Source organism: Euleptes europaea, chromosome 5, assembly GCF_029931775.1.
Source record: "Euleptes europaea isolate rEulEur1 chromosome 5, rEulEur1.hap1, whole genome shotgun sequence".
NCBI lineage: Eukaryota > Metazoa > Chordata > Lepidosauria > Squamata > Sphaerodactylidae > Euleptes > Euleptes europaea.
This window is the reverse complement of record NC_079316.1, coordinates 24,614,897-24,626,122: the sequence shown is the minus strand read 5'-3', so window position 1 is coordinate 24,626,122 and position 11,226 is coordinate 24,614,897. Positions and strand designations below refer to the sequence as shown.

Genomic DNA, 11,226 nt, shown 5'->3' with positions numbered 1-11,226 from the left:
GGGCTGCCTCTTTATTAGGTGCACAAAAATCCCTTTTTTCATATGTACAATTTTACTGTCCTTCTTCCCAGCCAAGCAGTTCTAGTATTCATAGTACACCATAGCTGTGCAGCAAGGGGGGGCTGTTGCTGTGTCGAATGGAACTGTAAATTGCCATTAAATTGTATGAAACAACTATTGATTCTGGCTTGTCTTTGTTGAAAAAGACTATTTATAGAAAGATCCTCACTTTCAAGTTTGTATAAAACTCCTTAGCGCTCTTGCTTATGAACCTCGACAGTTGTACTATATCGAAACATTTATAGTTCTTGTACAAAAGTGTTTCTCCATTGTTTCCTAGGAGTGGTGAGAATGACTAACCTTCATGAAGTCATATCTGGATACAGGTAATAAAGAATTAATGAGTTATTAATCTGAAGTAGTCTTGCGCAAAGAACATGGAACATTTATGAACGTCTGCCAGTTAAATCAGTTCATAGGAAGAAATGCACAACTTCTCTGTTTGGGTGTCCTACGTCAAGTCCTGTTTGATTAACCTTTTGTGTCTTTGCTTAAATGAAGCAGGAAGCATTAAGTGGTGGATCCCATAGATCTGTTCTGCTAGCAGGAATGCTTTCCTTTGGCACCAATAGCCTTCCCTCTGATGCAAGAAGCCTCATGTGGGAAGGCTCTTTGCTCCACAGGACAGTGCCCCTACTAGTGGACTGGATCCACAGGTTCTAACTCAAGGATGATATACCAGTACTCATCTTACCATAGATTCTACCATATACTTTACCACACATCTGTTCCTGAGGCTTGCTATGGATGGGTCTAAAAAGGGTAGGGTTGCCAGCCTCCAGGTACTGTTTAACTACTCATAGAACTATATTCCAATTTTGGAATATAATTCTATGAGTAGTTAAACATAGCTTGAGTTACGTTTTTGGTTTTGTAGCTATTACAAGTTGGCAACTATAGTTCCACCCTTTTTATCTTGGTGAACCTCCAGGTACTAGCTGGAGATCTCCCACTATTACGACTGATCTCCACCTGATAGAGATCAGTTCATCTGGAGAAAAATGGGCGCTTTGGCAATTGGACTCTATGGTGTTTAAGTCCCTCCCCTTCCCAAACCCCGCCCTCCTCAGGCTCCACCCCCAAAACTTCCCACCAGTGGCAAAGAGGGACCTGGCAACCCTAAAAAAGGGCATACTGCACAGAAGGTGCTTTTCAGTAAGCCCATTCACACAGCATCTACACTTCTGCTATGGTGCGTTAGCACACAACTAGAAATTCAGGAAGTGATGGGGATGGTAATGTTTTGAATGATGTTTTTTCATAGAGACAGGAGCTGATTAGACTGACGTTCAGCCCTGAATGTCTAGTATCAAATCGAAAGGTGACAATGGGATGACACAACCATGATAGACAACGGGGAGTCATTCTATTCCCATTATCTCTATGGTGCAAGACTTTTTTTGCTCAGCCTGGGACAATCTCTAAGTGGCTGGCTCCAACAGGAATCCAGAAATGGCAGTCCAATTTAAGAAGAGAAGCTGGTTTTTATATGCTAACTTTCTCTACCACTTAAGGGAGACTCAAACCAGCTTGCAATCACCTTCCCTTCCCCTCCCCACAACAGACACCCTGTGAGGTAGGTGGGGCTGAGAGAGCTCTATCAGAGCTGGGACTAGCTCAAGGTCACCCAGCTGGCTTCGTGTGTAGGAGCGGGGAAACAAAACCAGTTCATCAGATTATTATCTGCCGCTCATGTGGGGAATCAAACCCAGTTCTCCAGATCAGAGCTTACCGCTCCAAACCATGGCTCTTAACCACTACACCACGCTGGCTCTTAAGTGGGAATATAATAGCTTTCATAGATTTCCTCATGTGGATTCTGCCAACTGTGCTGACCCTGTCTGCCTTGGTGCCACATGATGGCTGAAATGTTGCCATGGGCTCTTGGATAAAACTCTCAGTTCTTTAATGTAGCTAGCTTAATTTATGATGAGGCAATACAAAATCCGAGAGCCAACATGGTATAGTGGTTAAGGTGTCAGACTAGGATTTGGGAAGCTCAGGTTCGAATCCTTGCTCTGCCACGGAAACTTGCTGGGTGACCTTGGGCCAGTCATATACTCTCAGCCTTGACTCGGCAAGTATTTGGATGGAAGACCTCCAAGGAATACCGGGGGCATGACATGGAGGCAGTCAATGGCAAACCACCTCTGAACATCTCTTGCTTTGAAACCCTGCGGGGTTGCCATACATCAGTTGTGACTTGACGGCAAAGCACACATAATACAAAATACTAATATGTCCAAGAAGCAGATTACTTTTAGACATCTCCTATAGGCTTCCATAAGTAATTACTGAGCTTTTAACACCTCATCACATCTCTGGCCATCTTGGGTGCAATAGAGTTACAAATAAACTAGACTTCATAGTCTTTAATGGCCTAGGGCATGAACACATCAACTTTCATAGAATCAGAGTTGGAAGAGACCACCAGGGTCATCTAGTCCAACCCCCTGCACAATGCAGGAAATTCTGAACTACCTCTCCCCCACGCCCCCAGTAACCCCCTACTCCATGCCCAGAAGATGGCCAAGATGCCCTCCCTCTCATGATCTGCCTAAGGTCATAGAATCAGCATTGCTGACAGATTGCCATCTAGCCTCTAACTTTGTATGCATACCAAGCTGTTATATTCAAACTACTAGCCCGTCTTATCTGGCACTGATTGTTCTGATAGGCAAAAGCTCTTCTAGGATCTGGGCAGGGATCTTTCTGAGCCCTGCCACCTGAGCATTTCCAGGGACTGAACTGGCATTTTTGCATGCAAAAATTTGTGCTCTACCGCTGACCGTGCGCTTCACTTACTGGTTTTCATTACAATTTCACTCTTCATTAAAGACGCAGGGTTGAGTCCAACCAGCTTTTCTGCTGGTGAAAGAGGAAAGTCCCTTGGAAATGTCTGTGTTGCAGTTGATGGGACCTGCATAGACAAAAGCCATATGGGACGGGGGCTGTAGTAAGGAGAGGAATTGAGTGAGGGGAAAAAACCAATTGGCTACAACCCATGAGTATTCTTGTCTCACCAAGGAAACATTGGTGCCATATTAACTTTCGGGTCCAAGGTATGCTGACTTGGTATACCTTAAACTGACTTGCCACATAAATTCTCATCTGTTTTCTCTTTCTCTTCAAGAGTTCAGTGTCGATTTTGTCCTTACAGGGCCAGATGGTGGAAAGGCAACTGGCTGATCATGACAGTTCAAAAGCAAAAGTACTTGTGTGCTTTTGAACTGGCCCTAGATCACCATCCTAGAATTGGCATGTGTCTTTATTAGAGAATCCAAAAGTACCTGCCTAGCTGATGGGAATGACAAGTTAGGAAGATTGTAGAACTGTAATATGACAATTAATTGGACCCTGTTAACAGGAAATACCAAGAACCAGAGAATCTCTGCTATGTCAGATGATCAGTTGGACGCTTGCTCTAAACTAAGTAAATCTTTGCTTTCGCGCATTTTATTTCAGTCTAGCTTGTGCAGAGGGTGTTCCTGATGAATTGTGCTCATTGCAAATTTAATACAAGTAATGTTTATTATTTTTTAACGAAACAATGTTCTACCTTACCCTTTCCTCAGTTCAATTTAAAATTCCTTTCACACTTTGTTGATCTTGTAGGACAAACTTCCAGAAGCAACGATTAATGACAATGAGAACAGCGAAGCGTATAAAGGATTCTTGCTACTGGTTTTATTTTCAGTACCTACTGATCACCTGTTGCATTGACATGGAGCCCTGGGAACAAATAGTGGTTCACACCATTTTTGCCACTACTTTTACCATGTTGGTCTTCACAGCCTATGTATTCATTCCAGCCCATTTACGTCTGGCATTTAGGTTCTTCCTGCAGTTATGGATCAAGTAGCTTGAGACAACAGTTATCTGTGTTTGCCATGATGGTCCTGGGGCTTTCTTTATGTAATTTAGCTATGTTTGTGTAAATAATGTTATTTAAGAGTCCAAACCTGTCTCCCTCTCTTTGAAGCCCCTTGCATTGTCCTTTGAAATTTGCTAAGTTTGACAATAGATTTTTGAACTATGAGTCAGGGGGGAAGGAAGGAAGCCACTAGTCTTCCACCATTTTATTTTGTCTGCTTAACACTTTAAAAAAATAAACGAATGCGAAAGCAAAAGAAAGACGACAAGGTGAATGATCAATACATTGACTAAAGAAAATAAAGATGGGCCTATTTTGTGGGCTGGATGTGGGCTCCAGCTGCTGAGCCTGGAGCCGCTCTGACTGGGGAGGACGGGGTAGAAATTTAATAACATAAATAATAAATAAAAGGATTGAAAGGTGAACTAGACCATCGTTCTGCCCTACATCAGTGATTTGCAATTCATGTTATCGCAGCTGTGACAGGAAAGCATGGGCATGTGGAAAGGTATACATTTTAATAAGGTGCACAATCAAGTTAAAAACATAAGGCCTCTAGCATAGGCAAGACTTTCACATTCAATATATACAAACATAAACACCTGCGATGTACAATCTTACATTGACCAAAGTAGGACCCAAAAAGGACCAAATGCGTTTCGGCCTGAGAAGGCCTTCCTCAGTGGTCAGTCATAGAGTTTTATTGCCTGCCCAACCAGATGTAGACAATACTGACTCTGATGGACCTATTAAATCTTATTTTTGATGGGAGAATTAAGCAGTCTTTAAATCTGTCCTGTTGAAATAATGCACCATGTTTGTATTGCGCCTGTGATGATCTTGAGCTGTAAAAAAGAAATTGGGAAGGCCGCTGAAGAAGAAAACTTTGTTAACAAGTGACTTCAATGAGCCTCAGGCTCACAAATATAAATTGGAATCATGGCAAAGAGCCAACATTTCTAGTTAGGATACATGATTGTGCCTTGGAAGATTGTGCACTTGCAAGAAGAGAAGCAGCTGAAAGCTGATGTAACACCTAAATCGAGTAATGCTCTAAAGCATGATTTTAAAACACATTTTTTAAAAGGGAGATATGGGGGCAGAAGGAATCCAGGAAATTATAAGCCTGTTGTTCTCGACTTCTGTTGTTTCTTGCTGTCTGTCTCCTGCCCACTTCTTGTTGTTTCTTGCTGTGTCTGTCTCCTGCCCACTTCTTGACTTCTTATTCAAATAGCCACCCACTCTCTTCTTTTCTAGCTATAACAGTCATAAGAACACATGAAGCTGCCTTATACTGAATCAGACCCTTGGTGCATCGAAGTCAGTATTGTCTACTCAGACTGGCAGCGGCGCTCCAGGGTCTCAGGCAGAGGTCTTTCACATCACCTACCTGCCTAGTCCCTTTAACTGGAGATGCCAGGGATTGAACCTGGGACCTTCTGCATGCCAAGCAGATGCTCTACCACTGAGACACAGCCCCTCCCCTCTCCTCAGCAGGATTTGTTTGTTTGTGTGAGCTAGCCTTCCTTTTCTTTAGCCTACAAGACTGAGCAAATGACTTATGACATGGTCCTTGAATCAGCAGTGGGCTGGTTGAGTATGTGAATTGCTTATCACTTAAGTCCTTGAGTTTGCCAAGTGTAATGCTCACCGTGCCTGCATAAGTTCGCGACTTGCAGCTTGAGCGGATTTGGGATATGCTTTCAGAATAGCCCCATGCTGCTGAGAGTGCAGTTGCGCCATAATCCATTTGGGCAGGAACACAGGTGGAGTTGGGGAGTCGCCATGGGTGGGAGTGGGAATATCTTGCCTATACATTGTTCTCATTAAGTCAGGGTGCTGACTCTTCTGTTGAGAGCGCTAGTCTCATATTAGCTGAGAATTCACTTCAAGGGCCTGGAGCAAGCCATTACATATCTGGTGACGCAAGGATTAATACTGGCTTGCCTAGCGAGACACATTGGTATTATAGGGTACTAACAGGATGTACGTGAAGTGCTTGGCATATGTCGAGGAAGCGCTGTTTAAATTCTAAGTATAGATGTACTCGATGAGAATAATTGCAAGGTGTGGCATAGTCGGGGCTGGACCACTTATGACTAAAGATGGGGGATTGCTTGTGCGAATGCTTAACCGTCTGCTCATCGGGAAGAAGGCTAGGCTGTGATGTTTGCTGGTCTGCAGTAGCAGGGAGGAAGACTAACGAAACTTGCGATCTCTGGCCATCAGAAGTGCCGTTAGGCTACCCAGGAGCGCCATTCAAGTGGCAAAGAGCGCCTTTGGCTCCAAACAACTGAAAATTAATCTACAGCAGGGGTGTCAAACTCAATTGTTACTTGATTGGGCAGATCAAGATGGGGGTGGTGGCTGTCTCAGGTGACTCTTGGGCCGTGTAAGAGCTCTCAAGGGACCGGATCCTGCCTTCGGGCCTTATGTTTGACACCCCTGATCTACAGCTTCCGTACCCCTTAAGGGGTAAATTATACATGTTATACTGGCTTTCAAATGAGGCTCCTTGCACCCATACCCTTGGCCTTGGTTTTCAGGTTCACATTGGGCTGGGGGGAAAAACACAAAACTGCATTCCTGTGGAACTAATCCCTAGTGAATCCTAAAATTACATCTGTTGGCTCATACCTATGTTCATTTTCTTTATTGGCATGGTATATTTGGAATTCATTGCTTCCAGATATATATTTTTTGGTTCAGTACATCCTGTTCTTTAAGAAGTGCCTCAAGGCATAGAATCATAGTTGGAAGGGGCCACCAGGGTCATCTAGTCCAACCCCCTGCACAATGCAGGAATTTCACAACTACTTATATCACCCCCACCCCCAGCAACCCCTACTCTATGCCCAGAAGATGCCCTTCCTCTCATGAACTGCCTAAAGTCATAGAATCAGCATTGCTGACAGGTGGCCATCTAGCCTCTGCTTAAAAACCTCCAGGGAAGGAGCACTTACCACCTCCCAAGGAAGCCTGTTCCACTGAGGAAACGCTCTGTTAAAGTAGTTATCTATTTTCTTATCCCCTTGCCCTCCAGTATATTGCTTTATTTGGGGGACTAGTGTGAACTAACTGTCCTTCCTGCCAGCATGAGAGAGAGAAGAGTTGGTTTTTTATATGCCGGCTTTCTCTATCACTTAAGAGTCAAACTGGCTTACAATCACCTTCGTTTCCCCACAATGGGCACTCATCCAGGAAATGAAGTGAGGGAGGAATCAAAACCATCTCTTCCTCAGGTTTCATGAGTAAATAAGCTTTTAGACTGCTTAAATACCCTATACATTTTTTACATCTACCTAACAGCTTTTAAAAAACATACTGTAGATAGAAGAAGAGTTGGTTTTATATGCCGACTTTCTCCACCACTTAAGGAAGAATCAAACCGGCTTACAATCACCTTCCCTTCCCCTCCCGACAACAGACACCCTGGCAAGGCAACTATTCCCTTGGCAGATGCCTGACAGGTAGAAATTCAGCAGCTAGTCTTTTCCATTACTGTATCTGTGTTAGACAAAGCAGCACCTGCTAAATTTGTGCTTGTCATGCAGCTATTAAAGGTGAAAAAATCCTTGTCAGGAGGAAAACAAATATCACGCAAACGCCTGAGCAGGGTTAACTGTACCAGTCAGCAGTTCCCAAATGTGGCGACTGAGGCGCCGTCAGAACATAAGAAGAGCCCTGCTGGATCAGACCAGCCTTCCATCTGGTCTAGCATCCTGTCTCACACAATGGCCAACTATTTACTCTGGAAGGCCAACAACAGGGCATGGAGGCAGAGGTCTTCCCCTGCTGTTGCTTCCTGGGACTGGGATTCAGAAGTTCACTAACTGTCAGTCTGTTTCCTGATGCCTATTTCTCACTTGACAATCTTGGACAGAACAGAAAAACAAAACAGGGAACTTTGGTTTCCCCTGAAGCAAATAATCCCAGCTGTCCTCTCCCTTCTTAAGAACAGGAGCTGTTTCAGAAGAACTAGGAGGCATCATCACCTTCTCATTTGAAGGAAGGGCCACTTTGGAAGCAGCTGCCTCCATAAGAGGACTCTTGGCTTGGAACCTTCTAATGTTTTGGGATTTCTCCCCTCCCACCACCACCAAAGCAGCCAAAGAGAACCAGTATGGTGTAGTGCAGTGGTTCCCAAAGTGGGCAGTACCACCCCCTGGGGGGCGGTGGGATTACCTAGGTGGGGACTAAGAGGCGAGGGGCAGCAGGGGGGCACTAGAGGTGGGCCCTTTGATCTGTGTTGTTGGATAGGATAGGGGGTGCTGGGGTTGAGTTTGTAAAACCAAGGGGGCGGTGGCCCGAAAAGTTTGGGAACCACTGGTGTAGTGGTTAAGAGTGGTGGTTTGGAGCGGTGGAGTCTGATCTGGAGAACCGGCTTGGATTCCCCACTCCTCCGCTTGAGCAGCAGAGACTAATCTGGTGAACTGGATTTGTTTCCCCACTCCTACACATGAAGCCAGCTGGGTGACCTTGGGCTAGTCACACTCACTCAGCCCCACCTACCTCACAGGGTGTCTGTTGTGGGGAGGGGATGGTGTTTGTAAGCTGGTTTGATTCTTCCTTAAGTGGTAGAGAAAGTTGGCATAGAAAAACCAAGTCGTCTTCTTTATGGTGGCACCCATTTCATTTTGTCAAAATTCCAAAAACAGCAACAAGATCAGGGATACCTAGTTCAGGCCTTCTCCATGGAGCCAGCAATCTATCAAAGACCCACGGGATCATCTCCACGCTCAAAGTTATATCATATATACAGAGATCCAGGCTTAAGAGGACAGGGCTGAGAAAACGACTGAATAAAGAAAAAGTGTGGGAACACGGTAGGAGAAGGGATAGAAAGAATGATGTCAAAGGACCCTACCAACAATGAACTGAGCAAAGTTTTTGCAAGAGAATGAATAAAATAGTGGCCCAATTCACATGTCATCATGTGGCTGCTACCCGATAGCTCCATAGCACACCATTACAATAACATGGGAGGGGGAGGATTACCTAAGATAAATTATGGTCGTATCAGATGTTATAGTAACAATTGGCTGAGCTGGGGCTGGAAAGGTAGGGAACTTGAGATGCAGGTAGTTCTACGTTCTTCCATCCTACCTACACTTACACGGCTAAGTCATCTTTTATTACCTCCTGACAGCCTGATAAATTAGCAACACTGCATTGCAGGTATGCACTGTTATGAAATGTCATTGCCTAACTTATTAGAATATTTAAACACTGATGCATTGCCAAAGTTGTTCCTATGAAAGTAATAAACTACTGGAAAAGACAGGAAGGGCTTTCATGGAGTGGGGGTGGGGACAGAACAGATCAGGGAAACGGCAATAGGAGCCACATAAGTCCAACATGGCTTTTGCTGAAGACATGTTTTAGTTTGTTTCTCCTTGAGGCTGTATTTATTCACGGGCTGTGCATTCAAATGTCACAAGCAAATCTGGATTTGGTAGTTGCACAAATGAAATGGGAAGGTCTCCGTTTTCATTCACGGGATAAGAAACTGAAGGCTTCTTGGTTCTCAACTAATCAGAGTTTGCTGTGACAGCGAGCAAAAATGACTACTTTGGGTTAGTAGAAAAGAGCAAGAGTCCAGTAGCACCTAAAAGACTAATAAATTTTCTGGCAGGATATGAGCTTTCGTGAGCCACAGCTCACTTCTTCAGATACAACTTTGGGTTGTTCTCCTGCCTGTAGATCAGGTCAGCTCCAAGCCAAGTTTCTTATTTCCAGCAATGTGTAAAAGGAGGAGTAAACATTCTCCGTTGTGAACTTAGCCAGGAATGCAGCCACAGTGTAAACATTTTACGGTTCATCAAGACAGAAGTGAAATTCTTAACAATGTCACCAAGTAGGCCTCTTAGTGCAGCGGCACTCTTCATTACAGGCATGTAATGTGACTAGACCTGAGCAAGGCTGTTAAAGATAGGACGTTTTTGAGGACACTGATTCATAGGGTCGCCATGAGTCGGAAGCGACTTGACGGCACTTAACACACATCCACAATATGACTAGGCATTTAAAGACTTTTTAAAAATTTCAGTCATACCAATTTGATTAGACGTCCCTAACAAGAAAGCTGCCCTCACCTGGATGGCCCAGGCTACCCTGATCTAGTCAGATCTCAGAAGCTAAGCAGGGTCAGCCCTGGTTAGTATTTGGATGGGAGACCAGGGTTGCTGTGGAGGAAGGCACTGGCAAACCACCTCTGTTAGTCTCTTGCCATGAAAACACACACACGCATACAAGAAAGCTGAAGCAGCTATATCAGCTCATTTGTGGCCTGCCTAGGCCATATCGTGAATTCATGGTTGAAGTGAATTTCAGTAATTTCGGATTTCACTAACTATGCAGGAGAAAATGTATGCACTGAAGATATTTCTACACTGACCCAACTTGTGTAAAGCACAGAATCACTTTCTCTTCATCCACTCTTCGCACCTACAGTGTGACACATTGTTTAAATGACTGACTGGAAGTCGGTTTCAGGTAGCCGGCTGAAGGTTGACTCAGCCTTCCCTCCTTCCGAAGTCGGTAAAATGAGTACCCAACTTGCTGGGGGTAAAGTGTAGATGACTGGGGAAGGCATTGGCAAACCACCCCGTAAACACAGTCTGCCTAGCAAACCCTCTGTTCTCACTACACACTACAACCTGAAGAAAATAACAGACATCTGTTGCCAAGAACCTTCATTTTTCTAAACCCCCTATGTTTTGATGAATCATGGGTATCTTGTACATATGCCCACCAATTTACACTTTTCATATGTTTTCACCAACTGGTCTTTTCCAATGGCTGGCAACTTCTGATTTATTTAGAATTTCTTGGGTATGGTTAGTGAAGATGATCAACTCAACAGCACCAATCAATTGTTTGAGAGATTGTGTGTGGGGGGGGGGGGGAGCAAGTGATCCTAGGTATGTTACCAAACATCTATTTAAGGGTTTATGTTTCAGTCACAATAGCAGTTTAGTGAATCAGAATATTTCTGATTCAATGGACCAGAGTTGTAAGACTAGGATGCAGGAGATTCGGATTCAAATCCATGCTCAGTAAAGATGTTCACTGGGTGACATCAGGTCCGTCACTTCCTCTCAGTATAACCCGCCTACAGGCTTATTCTGATGACAGAATCACTGAACACTTCTTTGAACTCCTTGGAAAACAGGATAAAGATGTGTGGGGCAGATTGGTAAAAGATCGGTATCACCATACCACCACATACATGTGCTTTAACTGTTGGGGGGATGATAAGAAACCCTTCCAGATTTATCACTTATTCCAGA

General features: G+C 44.2%; 1 protein-coding gene across 1 annotated transcript; it reads left to right on the top strand.

The window, feature by feature from the left end:
- The first annotated feature begins 334 nt into the window (after positions 1-334).
- On the top strand, positions 335-3,922 carry LOC130478132 (serine palmitoyltransferase small subunit B-like). The gene is made up of 2 exons (XM_056850260.1): positions 335-386; positions 3,676-3,922. Exons 1-2 carry the CDS (start codon positions 352-354, stop codon positions 3,920-3,922), a joined length of 282 nt encoding a protein of 93 aa, XP_056706238.1. The 5' UTR covers positions 335-351.
- The last annotated feature ends 7,304 nt before the right edge of the window (positions 3,923-11,226 follow it).